General features: G+C 33.6%; 1 protein-coding gene across 3 annotated transcripts in view; it reads left to right on the top strand.

Annotated features, from left to right (window-relative positions):
• Positions 1–25,791, top strand: part of MTF2 (metal response element binding transcription factor 2) — a 58,785-nt gene that overhangs the window by 22,328 nt on the left and 10,666 nt on the right. For 2 of the 3 annotated variants that reach the window (XR_004301720.1, XM_032423553.1), the window contains exons 2-10: positions 8,438–8,636; positions 8,761–8,842; positions 12,815–12,910; positions 13,147–13,247; positions 13,636–13,784; positions 16,086–16,181; positions 17,067–17,135; positions 17,969–18,092; positions 24,755–24,822. Coding sequence is in view for 2 of the 3 variants with exons in the window: in XM_032423553.1 (XP_032279444.1) it covers positions 8,438–8,636; positions 8,761–8,842; positions 12,815–12,910; positions 13,147–13,247; positions 13,636–13,784; positions 16,086–16,181; positions 17,067–17,135; positions 17,969–18,092; positions 24,755–24,822 (984 nt within the window). In the remaining variant the exon portion in view is untranslated. Of the gene's footprint in view, positions 1–8,437; positions 8,637–8,760; positions 8,847–12,814; positions 12,911–13,146; positions 13,248–13,635; positions 13,785–16,085; positions 16,182–17,066; positions 17,136–17,968; positions 18,093–24,754; positions 24,823–25,791 lie in introns of those variants that run through there. The other variant, XM_032423559.1, reaches the window with a different exon arrangement.

Below are 25,791 nucleotides of genomic sequence, written 5' to 3'. Positions count from 1 at the left end.
AAGATTGTAGAGGTTGGGAATTGTTAGTTATGATTTTTTATAAGTCAGATGTGAATTAGATCAATTAAAAAGAGAAATGTGCACATTATTTAGAACTATGGAGGTACCTCCCAGAATAAATAGCTGAAAGAGTTAAGATTAGCACCAGCCTCTGGAGAGCAGGATTGGGATGTGGGAAGGGATGGGTGGGCAACTATTGCATTTTGTTTTAAACCTTTCTGTCTACTTGAATTTTTAAAAGTATGCATTGTTATGTTTTTATAATTTCTAAAACTAAGGATTAGAGTAGAGCCGGTCATTAAGCTGCCTGCTTTATGATTTCTGTTCTTTCGGTCTGACCCTGGTCCCCTTTGATGTTCTACTTTCAAGGAAACCTCAACCAGGAAGAATTCAACCAGCGCCAAGCTTTGTTTTACTTATACCTTCTGCAAGAGATAAAAGAGAATTCTTTCCTCATAGCTTTAATGTGGGCCCAAGCTTCAGTAGATTGCTTTCTGCTTGTACCTGGGTCCTACTTTGGCCCTGAATGGCCTCATGAATTTAACTATATCGTTGTGAAAGATTCTGGCAAAAGTGGCACTGTTGTTAGGTTACATTATGTCGTTCACATGTGATTCACCCACACATGTACTACAAACTTTTCCCAGAGAAGGGAAGAAATTGTGGGAAAGAGCTTGGGATAAATGGCAGCTTTTGCTTTTCAAGAGATGAGATTGGTCGGGACCTGAGGCAGATAAAAGATTAAGATAGCGGCAGAATCGATATTTTCTTCTCTTTCACAGCAGTGCCTGTCATTTCCTGCGGTTGCATACTCATTTGATTTTTTGGACTGGGGTGAGTCAGTAAGAGGAGTGCTCCAGTGGGGGGTGGCAGTGCAAAGTGAGACTAGGTTTTCCTTCTTTTACTGCCAAGTGGAACTTCATGGGTTGAAAGAGTAGTGGCAGGGGTACTTAGAGACATGGTTGTGGTGGATCAGTTGTGGCTGATTGGGTTGTCAGAGAAGAGGAGGGAAACTCAGCAGCAGAGGGATGAAAGTTCCTTCTGGGAAGATGAGTCCTATGTTGGGGTAGTGGCATTTGACTTTTTAGAGATTGCCTTTAATTAAATTACCAGGTATTACTGGTAATTTACTGATTATTGTGTTCCTAATACATTCTGGGCACTAGGCTAGGTTCTGGGGAAGGAGTAGTAAACAAAGTGGGACAATCATTTTCCCCCTCAGAATACAAACTGTTTAGGGAGTGGGGAGTAGATGAAGATAAGTAAGTAGGCAAATAGAATAGAGTGTTAGAAGTATATTGATGGGAGAACTAGCGCATACAAGAGAGCATCTAACCTGAATTTAGTGGGTGGGGTTGAATCAGGAAAGGAGCCTTAAGAAGGAAGGTCTAGCTGATTCTTTCCTATCAAAATCTTAGGCTCTGAAGATAGGGACCTTGACTCTCTTATTCACCAGGCCTAGAACAGATATTCATTAAATATTTATTGAAGGAAAAATAATTAAACTAAAAGTGAATTTTTTCATATTTCTTCTGCCATTTATTGAGAAATTAAACTATATCAAGTCCTCAACCCATGTTTTTTAATATTGGCCTCATAGTAGTCCTTAGAGATTGTTGTAGACAGATGAAATTAACTGTCTGTGGTCTCCCATGTAATATTCAGATAGTTTTCTTGTTAGCTGGGGGAATAAATTGGAGGAAAAAAAGACCACACTATTTGAATTATGCATCTAATTCCCAAGTTCCTGAATTAGGGTCTTATTTATTGTGGGAGTAGTAAACCAAGAAAGAAGTAGCTTGAACTCCTGGTTTTCCGTTTGGTTTCAAGGGAGGAGACTTTTTCCAGGCAATCTCTCTTAAGATGGGTATCAGTAGCCGTGAAGAAAAAAATGCTTCTCTAAGTAGTAGTATTATAGATAGAAATATTATTTTTAGATAGAAGTATTCTTTATGTGTGTGTTGTCAAATAGTAAAAGCAGATAGCAAATAGTGATCATGGTTGTGACCATTATGGAAATATGACTTGATTCCTGCTATTTTGTTAATCTGTATTGTGTGGTATGAGGAGCTGATGTAATTGAGTTAGATCTTAGTAACAGAAAAAAGTATACTACATCATCACAGGTCTCTGGTCAGGACATGTCCAGTTTCCCCAATTCTCAGTCAGATCTCTATTCTCACTTACCAATTGTCTTAACATACCCACTTGAAAATACTTAATATATGTCCTTGTAAAATATATGGTATTATATATGTATGTTTTCAGTTTGCATAAATGATAATTGTGCTATAAATTTCGTTCTGCTTTCAACAACATATTTGCAGGATTTTAAATGTTGTATGTACGCTCTGCTTCTAAGATCATAACAAGCATCTTTCTTTTTTTTTTTAAATTCAATTAGCCAACATATAGTACATCATTAGTTTCAGATGTAGAGTTCAATAATTCATCAGTTGTCATAACAATATTCTATATTTTCTAGTTATGTTTCAAGTTTTACATTTATTTTCATGTCTTTAATCCATCTATAATTCATCTTTTTGTGTATTGTAAATTAAGAGGACAGCTTCTCCTCCATTTAAGTGAATCATTTTCCCCAATACTATTTACTAAATAATATGTCCTTTCTGTACTGATTTGTGGTGTTACTTTTGTCATACATCCACTTCCCTTAAATGAAACTGTTTTGGAGATACCTATTCTGTTGTAATAATCTTACTGTCTGTTCTTTACCTGTATGGAATAGTTTTTCTCTGGAATGTGTCACAGTATTTGGTAGGGTGAGTCTTCCCCTCTTTCTTTGTTCTTCTTTTAGAAGTTGACTTTAACTATTCTATGGATTTTTAGTTTAGTTTAGTAGGGTTTTTTGTTTGTTTTGTTTTTTGTTTTTTGTTTTACAAATTTTATAAAAATGTTTGACCTAAAAAAATCCTGCTTCAATTAATTGGAACTGCACTGAATTTATACACTAAAGATTATCTGCCAAATAGAGTGAAATTTAACTTTAACTCCGTTTGGGAGAAGCAACAATATTACAGACACTCTTAACATCATGTAAAATGAAAAGTTGTGGACTAGAGATTGAATGGGCGTTAGGAAGAACATGAACACCTTACATAACCCAACAACAGAGGTTGGGAGTACACAGCTTAAGAAAGGGGCATGCAAACCAACTCCTTTATTTGTTTTGGTTTTCTGTTTAAATTTTCTCTGGTCTGACTTCTTAAATAGGCAAGGCAGCCTGGATGCAAGATGAGACATACAGCTTTGTAGTTACTGACCAGAGTCAACTGAACACCCACAAGTACTGATCCCCCTATCAAAAAGTCTTTGTCATGGCACTTTTATAGTGTATGAGCTGGGAAAAGTATTTCTAACATGTATAACAAAGTGTTATTTATTCATAATATATAAAGTGCTCTTAAATCATTATGAAAAAGATGAACATTTTAGTTTAAAAAAAAGGCAGAGAATATCTGCTGTTTCCAGAAGACGTACAAATTAACAAACCTATGGAAAAAATCCTTTTCTAATAATAATAGAACTGTAGATAGAAATATTTTGTGTGTGTGTGTATGTATGTGTTGTCTGTCAAGTAGCAAAAGGATAAATACTGTTGGTGAAGGAATGGGCCTTCAAGTGCTGTTCTGGTAGTGTCAGTGAGACTACTTTTTTTGAGATTCATTTGACATTGTCAGTTAAAATACATACATAATGTAGGTTGGGGAATGGGGTGTTTAAATGAAATAGTATTGGTCATGAGATGGTAATTGAAACTGGATGGTGAATACCTGATGGTTTGTTATACTTGTTTAGTCTGCTTTTGCATGTTTGTAATTTTCCACAGCAAAAAGGAAAAATGTGTATATTCTTTGTTGTAGTAATTATTCTCTGAATTTTTCTCGTGTAGTAGCAGGAATACTTAAAAAAATAAAAGAAAGGATGAGGTTTATATTGCTTGTAATAGTAAAACAATGGAAACATACTAAATGTTCCTCAGTTGGGTAGTAGTTGGAAAGTAGCATAGCATTTGAAGAAAAGATGATCTTACATACTTTTGTTTTATACTTATATAGATGGATATTACATTGTCCAAGATAAATTATTGTGTGAGGAAAATTGTGGAAGAGTATATGTAATTTCCACTCTTCAAAACATTTATATGAATTATGTCTGTGTATGTGGTATATACATAAGAAAAGTCAGGAGATTAACAGTTCTTTTGTGGGAGAAAGCATGGGGAATTTTCACTTTTCACTCTTTCTGTATTATTTATTTTACTATCTTATGGTTACCTTTAATCAGAAGGGAAATAATAAATTCTAAAATTAGAAAAACTAATTTGGCTTCTAATAAAGGTCACATTCTAGAGAGGAGGGAAGTAATCAGTGACAATAATGGGAGAAATTACCTTGGGGGGGATAAATGTACAGAGTTTATCTTGGTTATGTTTGAGTTATGCTATCATTGGTCATTTACTTTACTTTCTTGTTTTATTTTTTGTAAAGTTTCTTTGGGCAGAAAATTTTAAATGGATAAGACTGTTTATAAATACCTGTTTATTAATGCAGTTTTATATATGATTTATGTTCATGTTTATGTGAATAAAAGATTGGTGTGTATTTGTTGTAGTATGTGAATTAGATTCTATTGTTTATTCAGAACAAAACATTATTTGTGCATGCAGTCATTTTTAGAAATAATTAAACTCTTAAATATAGATTTTTCTTGAATTGAGCTTGAACTTTATAAATTCCATATGACCTTTCTGCCTTTTATGTATCATGCCCTAGGCAGAGTATTGAGGAATACAACTGTGAAGAGTAAGACAGACACATTCCCTGTGTTTGGTGGAGTGTTTGGGTGAGGGAATGGTGATGTGTGTTGCAGTGGGCTGAAAAATGGGGAAGACTATAGTAGAGAGAGAGTTAAGAGTGTATAAATTTCCTCCAAAGGTTTGGCTGTGAATGGGAGGAAAGAAATAGGAGGAGTGGTGGAAGGGAGCAGGGAGCACAAGGGATCAAGGGAATTTTAATTTTCTTTTTCCTCAAAGATCCTTACAACATTTTAAGAGAGTAAGATGGGAGACCATCGTGAAAAATAATTTGTTGAAGCAATAGCACAGCATACAAAAACCAATCTGGGAATGGTTGCAGTTTTGATTTTTGTACATTTACCAGTCTAGAATTGGAAGATTCTAGGTCCCAGTAGCCACCTTGGCATTCTATTGAAGTCATCTTTCGCCTATAATTAATTACGTTGTTCAGGCTTTGGTTAGTTTCTTTAAGGAAAGCAAAATCCCTCAAGTGACCCCTGGATTTATAGTTTTCCAGAAAGTGCTTGCTGATAGAATCATTTTGATATTGTGAGTGAAAACATTAAATTGTTTTTGTGTCTGGAGAAAGAAGGTTCTCAGCCTAGCCTTGAGCACTCCTGTTGGTAGAATTAATGGTAGATTCATCCTCCATTTTACTTCTCTCTGGCACTCGTCTTGTCAGACTTTTAACCCCTTATCATACTAAATGCCTTTTCCTCACAGCTGTCTATAGCAGACACATTCCCTTTATTTAGATATATGGCAACATATATTCCTTTATTTGGAGCATGGTTCTCACAGTGTGATCCATGGATCCTGGTAGGAGTCTGAAAGGTCAAAATTATTTTCATAATACTTAGACATTATTTGCCTTTCTCATTGTGTCTATCTGTACAGATGGCATGAAAACAATGTTTGGTCAAACTGCTGTGCGCCTTAGCATGAAACAAGGCAGTATTCTTCATTGTTGAGCACACACAGTAAAAAAACAAAAACCAAAAAACCCCCCCAGAACCCACCAAAATACACGCATACACAGAAAACCCTATTTCACTTAAGAACATTCCTGATGTGAAACTTTTTTCAGTAAAAGTTGTTTTTACTAAACTTTAACTTTGAGTTAATATATTTTTTAAAAATTTTATTTATTTATTTGAGAGAGGGAGCACGAGCAGGGGGAGGGGCAGAGGGAGAAGCAGCCTCCCTCCTGAGCAGGGAGCCCGACGCAGGGCTCCATCCCAGCACCCCAAGGTCATGACCTGAGCTGAAGGCAGATGCTTGACTGAGCCACCCGGGCGCCCCTGAGTTTTAGATTTTTAATGTCATGTGTGATGAAATAGGAAGTATAGATAGGAGATTTATGTCATTATTTGAGTTGTCAGCTGAAGTAGCAGCTTTTTCATGGAATACCATTTTTACTTGAAACAGTGACTAACATGGGTATTTCGCAGATATTTCCTTGAAGTGACATACTTCACTTACATTTACTTTCTTATTTACCATTTTTGGTTTTCTTCATTTGTTCCTATGGGTTGATATAACTATCTGGTGTCATTTCTTTACTTTAATACAATTTTTTTTCCCCACCACCGCCTTTGTGCTGTTACTGCCAAATATGTTATAGGCCTTATAATTCAATTAAACATATATTGTTCCATATATTTGAGTTAGAAGAAACATGCATTTATACTGTTATAAAAGACATTCACAATATTACTTAATTACCTTTACAAGTGCTCTTTGTGTTTTTTTTGGTGTGTTGATTTGTATTTCTACTTTGGTTTACTGGCTTTCAACCTTATTAAGAACTTCCTTTAGTATTTCTTGTAAGGTGGCTCTGCCAGCAACAATTCTCTCAGTTTTGTTTATCCTAGATTATCTTTATTTTGCTTTCATTTTTGAAAGGCAATTTTGCTGGGTATAAGATTCTAGGTTGACAGTTTTTTCTTACAGCACTTTGAATATAGGATCTCGCTGCCTTCTGGCCTTCATTGTTTCTGATGAGAAGTTAATCTTACTGGAGTTTCCTTGTATGTGATGAGTTCTTTTTCTTTCTCTCTTTCAGCATTTTTACTGTGGTAAATCTGGGTATAGGTCACTTTGCCATTTGTCCTACTTGGAGTTTGTTGAGCTTCTTGGATGTGTAGATTAATGGTTTGCAGCAAATTTGGGACGATATCAATTATTATTCCTTTGGATATCTTTAAAATGTAGTATGTCTTTCATTACTGGAGGGTAGGTAGGTAGGGGGGTGGGTTAAATCGATGATAGGGCACTTGTGAAGTGGGTGTTGTACGTAAGTGATGAATCACTAAATTCTGCATGTGAAACTAATATTACACTGTATATTAACTAACTAGAATTTATTTTATTTTATTTTTTAACTAACTGGAATTTAAATAAAAACTTGAAGAAAAAAAATGTAGTGTATCTTTCAAACTGAAACTCTGCTACCCCTTAAACACTAACTCTGCATGCAGACCTCCTCCTGGCCCTAGGCAACCACCATTCTGCTCTCTGTCTCTATGAATTTGATACTCTAGTTACATTATATAAGTGGAATTATATAATATTTATTCTTTTTTGTCTTGACTCCTTTTGCTTGGCATAATGTCTTCAAGGTTCATTCATGTTGAAGCTCATGACAGAATTTCCTAGGATTTGTGTATTCTTAGGTATTGAAATTAGCTAGTCCCAATTCCTAGGTATTGAAACTTTTTTTCTTCCCCACTTGTTTTATTTTTATTTAACTTTTATACTATCTACTTTTGAATTATTGTCTGTCTCATTTTATACATTGTGGTATGTTTAATTAGTAAAGCATCTAAGTTAAGAAAATGAAACTAAACAGTGCTTTGTTACCTTTGAGGAAAAGTTGATAGTAGTTATGCTGTGGTTATGCTATGCTGTTTATGGAATTACTAATATACAAATTATAATGTAATTTTGGAATACATAATTTTGGGGTCTTTTGCTTAAAAAATGTAAATGATGTTATACCTCTCATTTGAGTATGATTTTGTGAAATTGGTGGTTCTTAATTTTTTTAAACTAGTCTATATTTGAGGGACTTGGGACACATTCCCATCAATAAACAAGACTTAATTCAGTAGTAGTTCCCTGTAAGGAGGTCATGACTTCTCTTCCAATGAGTTGAATATACCCAACTACCCCAAAGTCACCGGTTAGTGTGTTTTCACTACATGTGGCATAATCATTTTTATTCCTTTTCATGTGCTTATGAAATTGTGCCATGTAACTTCTTTTAGTTTATCTAAATCCAGTCATGAGATTTAAGGCATCTTTTGCTCATGACCCACTTCCACTTAGAGCTGTTATTTTGATAATAGCTGCCCTGAATATGTGTGATTTTAGAGTGATTGTTGAATCCTTGTCTCAGTAAGGGTAGGCACTGAATGAATTTTGAGAACACCTGTCATTTTAAAGTTATTTATTCCTAGAGAGTATTTGTGATTTGAGGTACCTATTATATTTTCCCCCAATTTAAGGTTTTTAATAAATCAGAATTTTTGATTAATATATAAAACATATCATTGGTATATAAATAAGCTCTATAAGTAAGTTAATCTTATATATGGTCTTTTATTTCCTAAACAGAGACTCTACAGGGGCAGGTAATTCACTGGTCCACAAGCGGTCTCCTTTACGTCGAAACCAAAAGACCCCAACATCCTTGACCAAGCTGTCTTTACAGGATGGACATAAAGTCAAAAAGCCAGCATGTAAATTTGAAGAGGGTCAGGATGTCCTAGCTAGATGGTCAGATGGCTTGTTTTATCTTGGAACTATCAAAAAGGCAGGTTACCTTTATATATCTTTTGCTGTTTTTTGCAGTAAACTTTTAATAATTTTGAATTTAAATTTAACTTTATGTTTTTGACTTACAAAGAAATCACCATAAATATTCCTCTGTATTTCAGATAAACATATTGAAACAGAGCTGCTTCATCATATTTGAAGACAGTTCTAAATCCTGGGTTCTCTGGAAGGACATTCAAACAGGCAGGTGCTACTATTTCTCTTGAACATGATTTACACTAAAATTTGATTTTCTTTAGCTTGTCACTTTCTAGTGTTTTTTGTTGAGTACAGTATATTAAGGTAACTCAGAATCACTTTTGAGGAAATGTACTCTTCATAGTCCTCAAGGAGTTATAATCTATGTCATAGACCCTGAAAGAACAGGAATTATTCTTGTTAGAGTAGAGATAGACTAAAGAACAGATGCATCAGTGATGCTCATCTATGAACTATTGTTAGGGCCCATCTGATAATAACTTTGAAGAAAAATTTTTAGCCACTAATATGGGTAACACTTTGGGCTTCAACTTAACTGTTACCTGCTTATATTAGTAAACATAATGTAGAGAGCTAGTATTTATTGAGAACATACTATTTGCCAGATGACTTGGGGGAAATTAGGACATATTAAACAGGTTTAAAGTACTAGAAGTATTCATTAATAAGAATGATTTGAAATGGCCATTTGATTAGGGGTTTTAATGTTTAGATGGGAAAATGAGGCTATATTTGTATGCCAGTAAAAGTGAATACAGGTATTGTTATAGGTATGTTTTTTGTAATGCTTTCTATTTTATTATTGTAATAATTTCTATAATTGCTGTATGCCCTTTGAATCTGCTAAATAAAGGTGTTGTTCTAGGTATTTCTCTCATGAAAAGTGATTTATAAATTATGAGTATTAAAAATCTGAGTATTTTAGCTGCACACCAAAGCCCTGCCTTTTTTTTTTTTTTTATTGAGTTAATAGGCCTGCAATAAGACCTGTGTTTCATATCTCCTAGAAAGGAGATGTAAATTTTCTTTCCCTAAAGGGTGGATACCTTTCTAAAGTATTTAGTGATTGGGTTTTTAATTTGAATCCCAAGTGGAACTCTATGGTAGGTTACTACAGTGTGTTCTATTTCTTGATTTCACTCTTAATTTTTTTAAAGAATAAGAAAGTTTTGGTAAAAGAATTAAATGTTCTCATTACCATGTACATAGTTGATTACTCAGGGCTTAGCTCTTACTCTAGTAAAATGTCTTTCAAGAGAAACTTTTTATAGTTCTTGGAATTGATCAGTTTGAAGTTCTGAAATTATGTTTTGAATCTGAAATTGAGGACTCAGAAAAGGGATAGGAGAAGGATAGGAGATCTCCAACAGTAGTTATATTGAGCAGATTTTGTTACCCCGCATACAGAATTATCTTTTCTTTTTTACTTTATAAACATGGGTCTTTGTGGTAGGACTGAAACATGTTATACTGCTTCTGTTCCCCTATTAGTTATGAGTCCCTTTCAACTTTTCAGGGTTCTTGCAGGTTAAATACAGATTTATTTGTCTGTCTCCCCCCCGCCCCCAATCCATTCCTTCCTTCCTTGCAGACAGGAAGAAGAAAGCCAGTCATACATATAGAAAGTTGTGAAAGTGAAGGGTACTGTCCAACATGTGTTCCACCCAGTATTATCAGTTTAGTGGTCTGTGATTGCATTTGCTCACTGGCTTTTTTTATTATCCTTAGAATTGAAAAGAAAAAAGAATTGCTCTTGGCTATTTAACTCTTTTTTAAAAAAGATTTATTTATTTGAGACAGTGGGAGAGAGAGAGAAAGTGTGTGCACACACATGGGGGGAAGGGGGAGAGGGAGAGAGAAACTCAAGCAGACTCTGCACTGAGTGCAGAGCCCAATGCAGAGCTTGATCCCATGATCCTGAGATCATGACATGAGCTGAAACCAAGAGTCCTATGCCTAACTGACTGCACCACCCAGGCACCCCTATTTAACTCTTTATAGCACCCAGAAAATAGCGTACATGTAATTGGAGTTGCTGTAGAATGAGGAAGTGAAACTGAATACTGCATTATGGCAGATTTCAGTGTGGAGAGTAGCTTTAGTAATTTTTTCCTATAAGAAACCTAATAATATATATATATATCATAATAACTTAATAAATTGGACTAATTTCACCCGTTTAATAAGATTTTTTTTTTAAGATTTTATTTATTTGTCAGAGAGAGAGCACAAAGCAGGGGGAGCGGCAGGCAGAGGGAGAAGCAGGCTTCCCACTGAGCAGGGAGCCCGATGTGGGGCTTGATCCCAGGACCCTGGGATCATGACCTGAACCGAAGGCAGATGCGTAACAACTGAGCCACCCAGGTGCCCCTATTTATTTATTTTTTAAAGATTTTATTTATTAATTTGACAGAGCACAAGTAGGGGGAGCAGGAGAGGGGGAAGCAGAGGGAGAAGCAGGCTCCCCGCTGAGAAGGGAGCCTGATGGGGGGCTCGATCCCAGGACCCTGGGATCATGACCTGAGTCTAAGGCAGACGCTTAATGACTGAGCCACCCAGGCATCCCTAATAAGATTATTTTAAAAGTTTATGTAAATAAACTTATGTAGAGAGAGTCATATTAGTAGTCAAAGAAATGTGTATTATAAAAGGGAGATAGGTTAAAACAAATATATTTAGAAGGATTTTAAATTTTAACACCTAATATGGTTTCTGTGAAAATAGTTTTTATTTTGGATATTACTTTAATAGTTGCATTAATGTTTTATATTCTTTAATCGATACTGCATACTCAGCTCTAGCAATTTATTCAAAAGAAATAATTAAAAAGTGAAAATGTTAGGTGGAAAATATTTACTGTAGTTTTATTTTAACAACAACAAAAAATTTATATAAGATAAAACCCGGGGCCATCAGTCCTTTTTTAGGGAATTGCTGATTTGGACTGAGAGGTGCCAGGCTTGATCCGGTTGCTCTCCTGACTGGAGCCGTAAACTCAGAAGCTATGCAGGCCATTTCCTTCCAAGTGTACAAGGAAGTAAACAAAGCCTGGGAGAGGTAGGGAGAGCGGACAAGAGACCAAAATAAACAAGGAAAAATGCAAAAAATGAACAAACAAAAAATTTGGTAACTTACATATCTAAGAGTAGAGGTGTAATAAAGTAAATTTGGTTATTTCTACTGGATAGAATATTATGCAGCTATTAGAAATTATAATTTTGAAAATAGTGTGAACAATACTTTTGATAGAAAAAATATTACAAAATATAGATGAAAGAAAAGATCTCAGAGTGGAGAGAATATGGACTCTGGCATATCTGAATTCGAATCCTACCCTTGATACTTTCTGAGGGTCCTTGGGTTAGTTACTTTATCTTTCTGAACCTCAGTTCCTCTCTATAATAATAAGATACTTACGTAATAAGTTGTAGAATTAAACAAAATAATATATGTCAAGAACCTAACAGTACTTGGCTGATAGCACAGAATAGTACCTTTTTATTATTGTTGGCATATGAATATACCATATAGTTTAACTGTGAAATTGAGGAAAAGAGACTATTGGGAATGTTAAAGTGTTAAAATCATATTCTTAATTTTATGGAATAAAATTGTTTTTAGAGTAAAAATGCCTAAAGAAGAAAGAATTTACCTATTAAGGTAAAAAATATAATTAATAACTGTGGAACACTTTAACATTTGTTGCACTGAGATTTTGTTAGGAGACTTCATTGGACAGCATATTTCCAGATTTCTGAAGCTGGAGATTAAATAATTGGGGTTCAGCTTCTTTCATAAGTCAGTAAATAAAAAGAAATGTAGAAAGAAAGAAGTCATCGACGTACCTTCTTTGCCCTTTTTCTTTAGTCTTATGATGGTAGAGAGTATAGGGTGGGTGGATACATGTATATAGGTAGATGTGTGTTCTGGAGAGTAGTTCAAGTGTTCACAAAACATTGCATTTCCTTACCCCCCAGGGGAGTAGGAATGTTAGATGGGAGGGACACAGGGTGCATAGAGATAGCATTTTGTGGGTAGTACTTTGTCTTGAGAAGAAATCATTATAATAGTGAATAAACATTGCCAATATGGGCTACCCACAGAGTCAAAAAAGTAGTTTTGGTATATGAAATACTTATTATGACTATCTTTTAATGTATATTTTAAACATTTTAGGAGCCACTGGAAGTGGGGAAATGGTCTGTACAATATGTCAAGAAGAGTATTCAGAAGCTCCCAATGAAATGGTTATATGTGATAAGTGTGGCCAAGGTAAACATTGATTTCTTTTAATCTTGTCGAAAAGTTTTATTACATACTTAATGTTCCTGTTGAAGATTAATGATTAAAAATACTTTACATTGGTAACTTGAAGCTGTTATCATAAATTTATTCATCAGTTATAAATATATTAATGTAGGAGAAGAGTACTAAAATGCCTTCTTGAAATTGTGTTGCAGTATTTATTAATAAAATAGAATTTGCTTTATGCTTTTTTTGATATTAAGGATATCATCAGTTGTGTCACACACCTCATATTGATTCCAGTGTGATTGATTCAGATGAAAAATGGCTCTGTCGACAGTGTGTTTTTGCAACAACAACAAAGGTATCTTTTAAGTGTTTTGGGCTAAAGCCCTAAATGGAATTTGTAAGGCACTCTCAACGTAATGATTGTATACGTTGAAAGTTTATGTGACTGAAATGAACAATCAGTGCTGGGTAGAAAGAGGTGAGGCTTATTGTTTGACTAATGATGCTTAAAGTGAGTTGGAGCTATCCTTGCACTTATTTTCTGATAGTGAGTGGTCTTGGAATTGGGGCAATAATTTGAAAGACAACAAAATAAAGATTATTATTAGTCAAACAGTTTGTGATATGGTAAGAAATTTAGAGTGGAGATTTCTTCAGAAGTTTCAGAAGCATTTTTATGTTAAAGAATTGTATTTAAAATTTTATCCTTCATTCGTTTAAATAACTTTTTCCCTCTAATATAGAGGGGTGGTGCGCTTAAGAAAGGACCAAATGCCAAAGCATTGCAAGTCATGAAGCAGACATTACCCTATAGTGTGGCAGACCTTGAATGGGATGCAGGTCATAAAACCAATGTCCAGCAATGTTATTGCTATTGTGGAGGCCCTGGAGAGTAAGTAGTTATTTCATGCCCTTTACGTGATTTTTGTTTATATTATCTTCTTTATTTTTGTTACTGATTGTGGTGTGGGATAGATAGTGAATTGTAAATGCATGAAAGTGTCAATAAAGAAAATTAGGGCAGAAAATTTAGAGGTTGTAGTTATATTCATCTGTATCATTAGATGTTAGCTAAATAAGTGAATCTGAGTTCTAACCAAGAATGGTTAGAAATTTACCTTTAATTTCTGATCACTGGTCTTAGTTTTCTTTTTGGAACTAAACAGATACATCTTATCTCTCTTAGAAGGTAACTCTAAAATATTTCAATCCAGCGATCATATTTCTTGTTCCCGTGACTCACACCAATAGTGTAGTGTTTTTTTCCAGGTTAAAATCTCCATTATCATCAAACATTCTTTGTGACATGACTTCTAACCTCTGTCTTTGTTGCGCTCTAGGTTTTGAAAGTTACTCTTGAAATACGGTGTTATGATTAGAAAATTAGAAAATTCCAGGAGTAGTCTCCCAGAATATAATTGGGCTATTAGAGTTCAGAACATTATGCTTCTGTTGTTGCAAAGAAAGATTCTATTTATTACTTCTCTTGGGTTGTCCTCTTACATTTTTTTTTTGCTCATTTTGGGTTTGTGGTCAACTAATACCTCTAATTCTTTTTTTTTTTTTTTTTTTTTTGGTATAAGCTCATATTAAGCCAAGTTGTAAATCATGTATTTTGTAGTACATTTAAAAAAATGCTAGTGAATCGTATTTCACTCTTTAAATTGTAATTATTGTTTTCTTGTGTCCTTCTTCCTCTCAGACTCAGTGTTTCTCTTAAGACAAGGGTGCTGTTTATTTTTTTAAAGATATTATTTATTTAAGAGAGAGAAAGAGCACATGAGTTGGGGGTGGGGCAAAGGGAGAAGGATAAGCAGACTTCTCACCGAGTGGGGAGCCAGGCTCGGGGCTCGGTCCGAGGACCCCAAGATCATGACCTGAGCCAAAGGCAGACGCTTAACCGACTGAGCCATCCAGGCACCCCGACAAGGGTACTGTTTAGAATGCTGGGTTAGTCATTGTCATTAAATGTCATTAAATGACAGTCATTGTCATTAACATATTATCTGTTCAAATGCGTATACAGAAAATGTCTGTAAGTTTACCATGACTGGGACATAAGTTGTTCAGTGATGAAACGTTAATATATAGATGAATGAATTTTTAGTTCTTCGTTCTCCCTAAACTCTAATTCTTAATGGAATTTTTTATTTGTGATTTAACATTTTTGTAACAATTCTTAGTTTTTGTCACCTGCAGATTTAAGAAACATTTGTCTAGTTTCTTTTTCACTTATAAAAGAGATACAGTGAATAAGCATAGAGAATGATCTTTTCCTTTACTCATTTATACCTAGCATTTGGTTTAAAGTATTACTCAAAATCCGTCATAGACATTTTATGAAGTGGATCATTCATTGCTTCAAGTACCATGACCACGTGAACTGTGTTTGATATTCTTAGCTGCTCTAACTTTAGCAGAGGACCTAGCTAAGTACCTGGAACATAATTAGTATTTATTAGTCTTTTGATGAATGAATAACTTACTTAATATTGGTCTTCTTGCCTTTGCCTATCTATGGCTTACAGTTAATGGGGGACTTAACTTTTTGAGCAAAATAATTATTGGAAGAAAAGGCATTATTTGGGTGGCAAATAAGGATATCAGTATATCAGAACCATGTACCAGCCGAAAAGAGAGGATATCCTTAGGTAGAGATTCAGTTTTAGCTTCTTCAGCTATTGGAAAAAGAACAAAACCTGTCACAAAGCCTTTATATCTGGTAGAGTCTTTGATTAGATTTATAATTATGTTCACCAAATTTATATATGAAGTTGCTGTTCTACATTCCTTTCCATTATAGTGGAAAAGAATAATGGAAACACTGAAGATACAAAGCTGCCTATGACTATTGGGTATATTGGGCGAACAGCTGTACACATCAGTAACCTCTGAAACTAATCTCCCTTAGGGGTGTAGAGAGTTGATGTGAAAAAAATTCCTGGGTTGGTTCTTTGACAGAGATTCTTTACTGGTCTAGGAACCAGGCTTCATAAGTTCTTGTGAATAAGAAAGGAGGGATGAAATCCTCAGTAACCTTTTCGGGAAAGAAAAAATTTTATGTTAAATATAGCAGAAATGTTATAATGTAATCATAACTATTTTGTATAATGCCACTTGGTTTTGTTTTGCTTTGTTTTTAAAACTTTACCTCAAAAAGTAGTAATTTTAATCTTAACTTTTTTTCTTATAGCTGGTATTTAAAGATGCTACAATGCTGCAAATGTAAGCAGTGGTTTCATGAGGCTTGTGTGCAATGCCTTCAAAAGCCAATGCTGTTTGGAGACAGGTGAGAAGGACACTTGAACTTTACCAATTGATATGTATATATATTTAGCTTTTATATTCTAGCTATGTTTGCAGTTTCAGATTTCTAAATGTAATTACAACAATGATTTGTGAAGGAGTCATTTAAGAGGGAAAATACTGAATGGTAGACTTAAATTATTCATAATTTTAAAATACACATAATTTTTGTGCTTTTAGATGTTATTCCAGAACAGTTTTAAGTATTTAATCAGTGATTATATTTGCTCCTATTGCCCCACAGTGCTCTAAACTATTCCCATTGTTACCTTCCTTTTAAAAACCTCAAAGGGATCCTGTGACAGAAAATTGGCAAAGGCCACAGAACCTTGATAGAAAATTTACACCTTCACCGATCTAAAGAATTTACAAAAGCAGACCTAATGTGCTTTCTGGATTAGGAGAATGTGGAATAGCAGAGAGCTCTAGGAAGGAAAATGAAAGAGCACTGAACTTCGCATAAAAAACCTGGGTTTAAATGTTGGCTTATGCTGCTTACTGTCTTTCAGAACTTACGAAGATCAGTTTATCTCCTTTTATTTTACCAGATTGTTCAGAGCATTGAGTAGGACATTGTATATGGGGGCTGCCATCACAGTTCATGGTACACACAAGCCATTAGTAAAATATACCTGTGTATGAATCTCTGTGTGAACTCTGAATGTCTAATGGGTAAAAAAAAAATTGCCCTTGCAATTTTGTTGTTACTAGAAAACTTTAAATCACAGTGTCATAGTTCAAATTATATTTTGCTTTGTGTGTCACTCATCTATTGTAGGATATGTACTTGCTGAATATTGGCTTTAGTTGTTGAATAATTTATGTATACCTTTGATTACTCAATATGAAACTTTTCTTTTTTTCTTAGGTTTTATACATTTATTTGCTCTGTCTGCAGTTCTGGACCAGAATACCTCAAACGTCTACCATTACAGTGGTAAGTATGGACATTTCTGTTAAGAAGCAATAAAGGGCCATATTCTTAAACCTACAGGATGAAATGTTCTGTATATTATTAACTTGGTTTAAATAAAAATTTGCTTTTCTTTATACCTCGCTTTATTTCTTTTATAGATCCGTAAACCTGATGTCATTTCACTAAAGATTATCTAGTTTTATTGTTGAAATAATAAGGCCATTTGTTGTCTGATGCATAAAACGTAGCTTTACATTTCTTTTGGATTTTCAAAATTCTTATTCATGTTTTTAACTCTTCTGGGCCTTCAGAATACCATACAGCAGAAGAGAGAGGTCTTATACCAAATATGCTGGTTTCTGTTTAGTGTAATTCTTGGGTATGGGAAGTGTGATGAATTTTGGGAGATTTCTGATAAAATGCTTATAGTAAGTACTTAGAAATTTTTATTAAATGTTTTATGTATTTTAGGAAAAGATAAGATTTAACTCATGAATCAGATAAAATAAAGTGTTAAAATATCTGTTCTATGGCTTATATGTAAGTGAAATGCAAAATTTTTTATTCTATTTTTTCTTGGAGTTACTTCCTCTTTGAATGTATTTTAAGAAATTACTCAAATACCTTTTAGTTTATATTTACTACTCAGTATAAGCAAATATTTAATGTTTTCCAATTATTTTCGTATGTAATGATTTATTATATTGTGATTATGACTTATGCTATTTACCCTCTGCTCACCTAAATACTTCACTTTGGATTTTTTAATTGCTGTTTTTATTTTTTTTAATGTGATTTCTTAACAATAACCAAAAACATTGCTTTCGTATATTGTGATTATTTTTGGATTCCAGGGTAGATATAGCACACCTATGCCTTTACAACCTAAGTGTTATTCACAAGAAGAAATACTTTGATTCTGAACTTGAGCTTATGACATACATTAATGAAAACTGGGATAGATTGCATCCTGGAGAGGTAAGTGGTCTTAGAGCTAACTTCATTAGCTACTTGATGTCTTTTTTGTTTTATTTTGTTTCTGTTAAAAGCAACTAAGATACATGTATAAGTTACACATCTAAAGCAGAATTTTATTTTTAGTTCAGGGAGAAGTAACTTTGATGATAGCAGGGCCAGCCCTCTCATTCTCCTGGTTATTGCCTGTTAACTTAGGGAAAAATGCAGAAGGAGGAAGTAAATTACTTGATTCTTCGATTTTCTGAAGTGAGAATCATTATAGTTAAAGATAGAAGGGAGGGAGAAATCCTTATTATTGCATATCTTACTTATGGTTCCTCCTCCTGTTTTTCTAAGTTTCTATAAATTTAAGAGATATAACCAACCCTCTTCCTTTCTCTCTTGTTGGTACTCCCTTATATATATATATATATGTATATATATATATATATATATAATGTATATATCTTTGACTTCCAGGAATGGGAGGACCCAGTAATAGTGTTAGAATAATGAGTTAGGGAGTAAAGCTATTCTAGTTGGAGATTATCCCCCTCATTCTGACATCTCATTTTGCTTTTCATTTGCAAAGTCTAACCACTCATGCTGGTTTACAGTCTTTTAAAAAAAGCAATATAAAAGTTGATGTATGTTCATTGAAGAAGATTTTGAAACAATAGACAAGCACAAAGAAGAAAGTAACTAAAATAACTTTAATAGTTAACTTGTTTTTAGCACTTACTTTGAATTATTAAAATATAGATATTAACTACTCTTAGCTTAATGTTTTGTTTTTGTTTTTGTTTTTTCCTTTTGAGAGTGTGGGGGTGCTGGGGAGGGGCAGAGGGAGGGAGAGAGAGAGAATCTTAAGCAGGCTCCATGCCCAGATGGAGCCCGACGCTGGGGCTCTGTCTCATGAACCTGAGATCATAACCTGAGCCAAAATTAAGAGTCAGGTGCTTAACTGACTGAGCCACCCAGGCACCCATAACTACTATTAGTTTAAATAAAAATTTTGTTTTATATTATGTGGAATTAGATGTGTGAATTTTAGTCACACATTACTTTTTGAAGAGGTAAAAGTTGTGTAAACTAAAGTGAAGTTTAGGAAGAATTTCTGCTTTTGTAGCTTTTAGACATGGGGTAGTTTATAAAAGGTTCATGTCAAATAGGATATCAGGGTTTTTTTGGGTTGTTTTGGGGGTTTTTATGGGGCATCAGGGAGAACATAATGCACATTTAAAAGCTAGTTTGTGGTAGCAGCTGCGTATAAAACAAACACTTGCAGGATACTTAGATTTTTTTAAATCAAAGATATTATTAAAATCAATTGAGCTGAGATGTTTTGAGTGTTAGAAGTTGGAACACAACACTTTTCTGTTACATGCTTTTTCTGGATGAAATTTGAGAGAAAACGAGTATCTTACAAAGTTGATAAATTTTAATAAACTGATTAGTAATAAAAGAAAAAAGTAAGTGTAAGGCACTAGTGGCTATAGTGTTCATTATAGTCATCTTAATATTTAATACTTTAATATATTCTTTTAAAATGCTTTCTTTCTAGCCATGGTTCCTTCAGCACTTCATATGCAGATACATCTCTATTCTTAGTACATTTTATGTTTCACATGATTAAATTCTGTAGTAGTTACTTCATGTAGGCAGTGGGCACACATATAAAAACTCAAGTTACTTTATTTCAAATGCTATCTTTTATTAAAATGAAAAATGATACTTAGGTTTTATTCAAGAGGCTGAAAATAGAAAAAATCACAATTAGACTATTAGTCTAGACAAGTAGTCTATTTCTAAGAAATGAATTCAGTTTATGAATCTTACGTATCTTAGTTCTAGCTGTACTTCTGATACATATCAATAAATTTATTAGTAGATACATGTTTTCCTTTTCTGTAGCTTATGCGATAATGTCTTAGAGATAAGATGTTATACATTCAATTCAATTTCTTATTCTTTGCCAATATGGAAATTTTTTTTTAATTTAAAAATTAAGAAGAACATTATACTCTAATACAACTTTACAATGGAAAAGTTTTACTTTTCTGAGGAGTGTTTCCATTTTTTGGAGCCATCAAATTTATTATCAGAACAAGTGACTTTCTAATCATTTCTCATTGCTTTTTCTCTGCATTAAAAAAAAGAAAATATTCAGACTTAGTCATTCCATCCTCAAATGTTTACAGATGGAAGTTCAGCTTTTAACTCTATATTAATCTTCTATATCTTTATACTGTCATTATAATTGGTTTTTGAGAGTGAGATTTTAATAATAAAGAGACTATAAAATTTATGCCAGCTTTAACATTTATTTGTAACATTTATATGTAACTAATTTTTACTTAATTTACTTTTAAATGTTTGTGATAATAAAAACAAAGATAATACAAATAATGGATTATTCCAGATTATTAAAATAGTATATCTTTGGTTAACTGAAATTGAATTGCAAATTGAGTTTTGTCACTAATCCAAATTTAGGTTTATAAAACGTCCTTTTTGTTTATAAATACTTTTGTGTTAAAAATCTTCTTATAAATAGCTTTAATTACTTTTAAAACGTGGGAAATACTGTATGTTAAGTGTATTGTTGGTTATTGAGTACTTAAGAGTCATTTAGAACATTGGTTCTTACTACATATATACTGTTGATTATATGACATAGGCACTTGCTGTAGAAGTTTCTCCTCAAAAATGAAACAAAACAAAAATAGTTGTGATTTAATTCTCTCTTAAATGTGGAGTTTCTTTCCTCCATGTGGGTAAAGAAAAAAAATCTTGTGGTGACTTGTGAAGTTGATTGAGAGTTTTATGGCTTTTTTTTCAGGAATATATATGGACACACTAGTCATAGTCATAGGGAGGCACTTATATTTATTTTCTGAGCTGAATTAGGACTTAATTTTATATATGATAACACTGTCCAAAATTTAATGGTATTTCTGTGTTATTTTGGAAGCCCCATAAATACTTACTTCAATTTCTAGTTACTTGGAGCAATCTTAATTGAATCAGTGGTATCCGTTTAGTGTTTTGTGCTTTTTTTTTGATATAAAAGAAATGCTATGACTATTTTTATAACAAAAAGACGTTTTAAAAGTATTAAACTTCTTTTGGAGAGTATATCCTTTCATACTGAAAGGCATATTTAACATTTATGTATCATATTTTTTTCTTAGTTATTTCAGGATTGTGAAGAGAAGCTGAAACTTTTAGAACATATTGGAACATAATGATAGTTCTATATCCTGTTTTCTTATGTGATTTTTGTTTTCTTTTACATCTTTGAGACTTCTTGCCTTATATAGACTGAATGTAGCTATTTGAGAAACTATTGTTTTGTAATTTTTTTTTAAGATAGTAAAAATATATAATGCAACATTTGAGGTCCAAGTAAAGGTTTATTTAGAATGAGGAATTAACTGTTGTACCAGATTGCTTTTGAGAGTTAAAAAGAGATATTCATACTTCGGTATCTACTTATCATTTGTCCTTAATTCCCAAAGTGATCTGAAATCCTAGTTCTATAAGAGCAACCTACTTTTCTGTTAATGGTGTTCTTAAATTTTAACCCCCAAAGATTCATAGCAGGGTAGTGTATTGAGTGCTACCTTTTGAAGGATGTAGGGAGAAAAGCATAAACTTAAATGAAATACTGTAGCAGATAATGATGTTTTAGCTAGAGAAGAAAATGCGTAATAGAGGTAGTGTAATATTTTTAAATGAGAATTATAAGAAAATGATTAACAACAATAGTTGAGGCTTTGAGTGTTTCCTATTAACATACAGTGTATAGGTTGGCAAACAAATTACTTAACCTGTTTTGTATACTTAAGCCTAGGTGGCATGGAATTCAATATTGGTAATTCAAAGGTGTATTTTATTGAAGGGAAGAGTTATAACTATACCTAATAGCATTTATGTCTATACAGAAATTTACAACCCTGAAAGTAAAAGCATAATGTGAGATTAGTTATCTGTGGTGGGAGGAACAAAAATGGATATTATGTTAGCGATATTATAAACCTCATGGTCAGATGGCAGACTTAGAATATGATGCTCTTTTAGTACAGATTATTTGATTCAAACTATAATATCTGTACTTAGAGTCTTCAAAATACAGAAAGGGATCCCTTGGCCCCATAATGCAAGTTGAAATATATAGTTCTATGCAAAATAGTTTTGGAGTGCTGAAGGAACTTACAGATAAAATTTCTGAGAAACTGTAGACAGCAAGTACCACAAAAAGAAGAGCGCTCATTGTGCTTTTCAAAAAAGTAAAAGAGGAATAGATTTGAGAAATTAGTTTTGTTGTTGATTATTAGCAAATTGTAGAGTACATTTTTCAGATATGTGGTTTGTGAAGATTTAAAAAGCAATAAGGAAAAACACTTTTATTAGAATAAATCATTTTAAATACCCTAGTTTCTTTTTTTGTTATGGTTAGCCACACTGGTATGTCAAATGCTAAGGGCATGGTATAGACATAGTGTAACTGAATTTCATATTAGATACTGAAATTTGAACTGGTTAAAATTAAAAGTAAAAAATGGATATGTAACCAGTTGAATAATAGAAACAAAAGCATTCAGTGGCTTGGAAATACTCTTGAGGGAGATTCTAATGGAGAGCCACAGGTTCTGTCTTTGTGTCTACTCCTAATTCAAGAAGGATGACAGAATCAAGAGAAAAGATTATCTCAAACACTGACCTGAAAACAAAGCAAATTAACAACAGTTATAAAGTTCTGCTTTTAGGCTTAAATACACATCTAACCAGTTCAGAAGAAGCAGTGTCTGATAGCGAATACTTGATTTGATCAGTTTATCTGATAAGATTTTAGAGTTTGGGTGGGGAGGTGGGGGGAAGAGGAAGAGATGGAATTAGTCAGCCAAAGCTTAATATGAAATAATTATGTAATGTGGTTGCTAAAAGCTTTCAACTAATCTTGAACTTAGACATAATCTTACACTTAGACATGATAGCTGCTATCAAATATTTGAAGAACTGTCTTGTAAAAGAGGACTAGAAGAGTTCCAGGAAGGAAGGTTTTGTCCACCTATGAAATGGGCTCCCTCAGTGGGTGCCTCATCAGCTTTCATCTTTGCTAATATTTAAACCAAGGTTGAATGCCTATCAGTACTATAAAAGTATTGATGGAACCTTGAATTACATGGACATCTGAAGTGTCTTTCAAGCTTTAAGGTCTGATTCTGTTATTTCTTCTTTAATAGAAATTCTCTATCATTGAAAACTGCAGAAATTACAGTAGGAGGAAGTGGTATGGTATAGAGACATGGGCACCAGACTGTCCCATTTCATTTCTTACTTTCTTTTTTTTTTTTTTAAAGATTTTTTTATTTATTTATTTGAAAGAGAACAAGAGAGAGAGAGAGAGAGAGAGAGAGAGAGCACATGAGAGGGGGGAGGGTCAGAGGGAGAAGCAGACTTCCCGCCGAGCAGGGAGCCCGACGCGGGACTCGATCCCGGGACTCCAGGACCACGACCTGAGCCGAAGGCAGTCGCCCAACCAACTGAGCCACCCAGGCGCCCCTCTTTTCTTACTTTCTAAAAGCACCCAGTGCATTAGCAAGTATGGGCTCTTAGTGAATGTTGAATGAATGGACTTATTGTCATTTGGGTTCAGAATCCTAGCTCTCTCACTAATCAGCCATTGAATTTGAGCATTTCATTTAATCTTTATATCTGTTAACTAATCTGTAAAATAAAGAGAGTTGGAGTAGATTACTCTGTCTCTTCTACCTCCAACATTGTATTTGACAGATTTGTTTACTCTTTTTACTTGAAGCAGTTCTGAGGTTTGGAAGTTTAAATTGGTAAAGAACGTACTGGTGGTACTCTTGAAAGTCAATTATGATATTCTGGATTTTTGTTTTTTTTGAGTTATTGTGAATTTAACTGAGAATGGTCCTTTTATAAAAATTTAGAATTTTTTGCTATTGGGCCCCAGTCTTTAAACACTTAGAAGAAGAGGCAGAAATGACTCTTAAGGAAGCCCTTTTAAAACAAAATAATATTTTCTAGAATTGAATTTAAAATCTAGATTTTAAAAGGATTTGTGATGATAAAAAATTAATGAGACATTTTGAGTTTTAGGGCTGGCTAACATCTATAACTTTTATGAAAATCAACCCCCCCCCAGTTCACAGAATTTTTTCAAGTTATAGAGGTTATTGGTTTCTGCTAATATAAGAAGTATTGGGAAATAAAATTTTATGTTTCTCATTACTTTTTATACTCTTCCCTAACAATGTCTATTAGAACCAATATATGGTTGATATTAAAGTCATTCTAATATATTATTTCCTCAGATTATAGAATTAAATTTAATAACTAATACGATCCCATTCTTGTAGTGTTTTACAGTTTACAGTTCTTTCAGACATATCCTCTGATTCACTCATTACTGGTAAAGTAATTAGAGGAGGATTTTTACTCCCCTTTTTATAGGTAAGAAAACAAGCCTTAAGAGGTTAAATGGCCTTAGATCATGCAGCTAGTCAGTGAGGACCTGAAATTAGAACTTAGATCTTCTGACTACTGGTCAGTATACTTTTACTTCTGCATCACATTGCCTCTGTCTAGCACCTGTATATTATTAATTGATGAAATTATAGTGCGTTAAATTGTTTCTTGATACTTCACAGCTGGCAGACACACCAAAATCTGAAAGATATGAGCATGTTCTGGAGGCATTAAATGATTACAAGACCATGTAAGTTGATTTATTTTATGTATCCCTATGAGGGAGACATTTAGTAAGTATAAGGAATAATGGCATTGTTTAAGGATTGTGGGATTGGTGTTCAGAACTAGTACAAACCATTTTAAGCTTTTTAATGTCCTATTCTTTTTCAGTCAGAATAAAGTAGTGGTTCTCAAGGGTTGGAGAAGGGAAGAGCAATCCTCTGGGAATGGTGGATGGGAGGCAGGCATACCAGTATCTCGGGAATTGGCCTGTTCAGTTGAAAAACGTTCAGTAATGACTTGTTTTTATAATACAGTCTCCTGAAAATAAAATAAAATCTTAGCTGGTGGGAAAATGCAAACTATAGTGGAAAATACTGTAGCGAACGTTGGTTTTAAAATGATCACGAGATCTTCTATGATTTTAAGATTAGTTATTGTCAACAGTTACAGAAAAGTAGTATTAGTACTAAGTTTTTGATAATTGATTATTGTTTGATATATTCTTGTATAGGGCTTTCCTTTTAAAAAAAAAACCAGCATATCTACATTTTTAAAAAATATTTAAAAATTGCAATAGAAATGTTTTAAGGGTATATGCTGGTTCTAACCAACCATTGAGCTATTTTAAAGATTTTTCTTTTTTTGAACTGTACAGCATTCCCTCCTTAAAAATATTATAATTACTAGTGGCTAACTAGATCTTTCGGCCAGTTCAAAAAGCCATAAAGTGCCTGAGCAGTTACTGTGCTGGTAAAAATACTTTATGGGACATGAATTCTGTAATCCAATTTAGGGTACCAGAAATACATCTATTCCTATTATGATAGAAATGGGAGCTCTCCTTTCTCAAACCTGCATAACAGTGGAAGAATATTCCAAGCATTTGGTAGTGTGTTCTTAAGGTTAGGCAGGGTCTAGTAGCACTAAGGTAGGTGGGGTGTTTTGGAGTAAGGAGCCTGAGGACTTAGGGAAACAGTTATGGAACACATTTTTC

Source organism: Phoca vitulina, unplaced genomic scaffold (genome assembly GCF_004348235.1).
Source record: "Phoca vitulina isolate PV1807 unplaced genomic scaffold, GSC_HSeal_1.0 scaffold2, whole genome shotgun sequence".
Lineage (NCBI taxonomy): Eukaryota > Metazoa > Chordata > Mammalia > Carnivora > Phocidae > Phoca > Phoca vitulina.
Note: the sequence above shows the minus strand (reverse complement) of the source record. Positions and strands in the feature narration are given on the sequence as shown.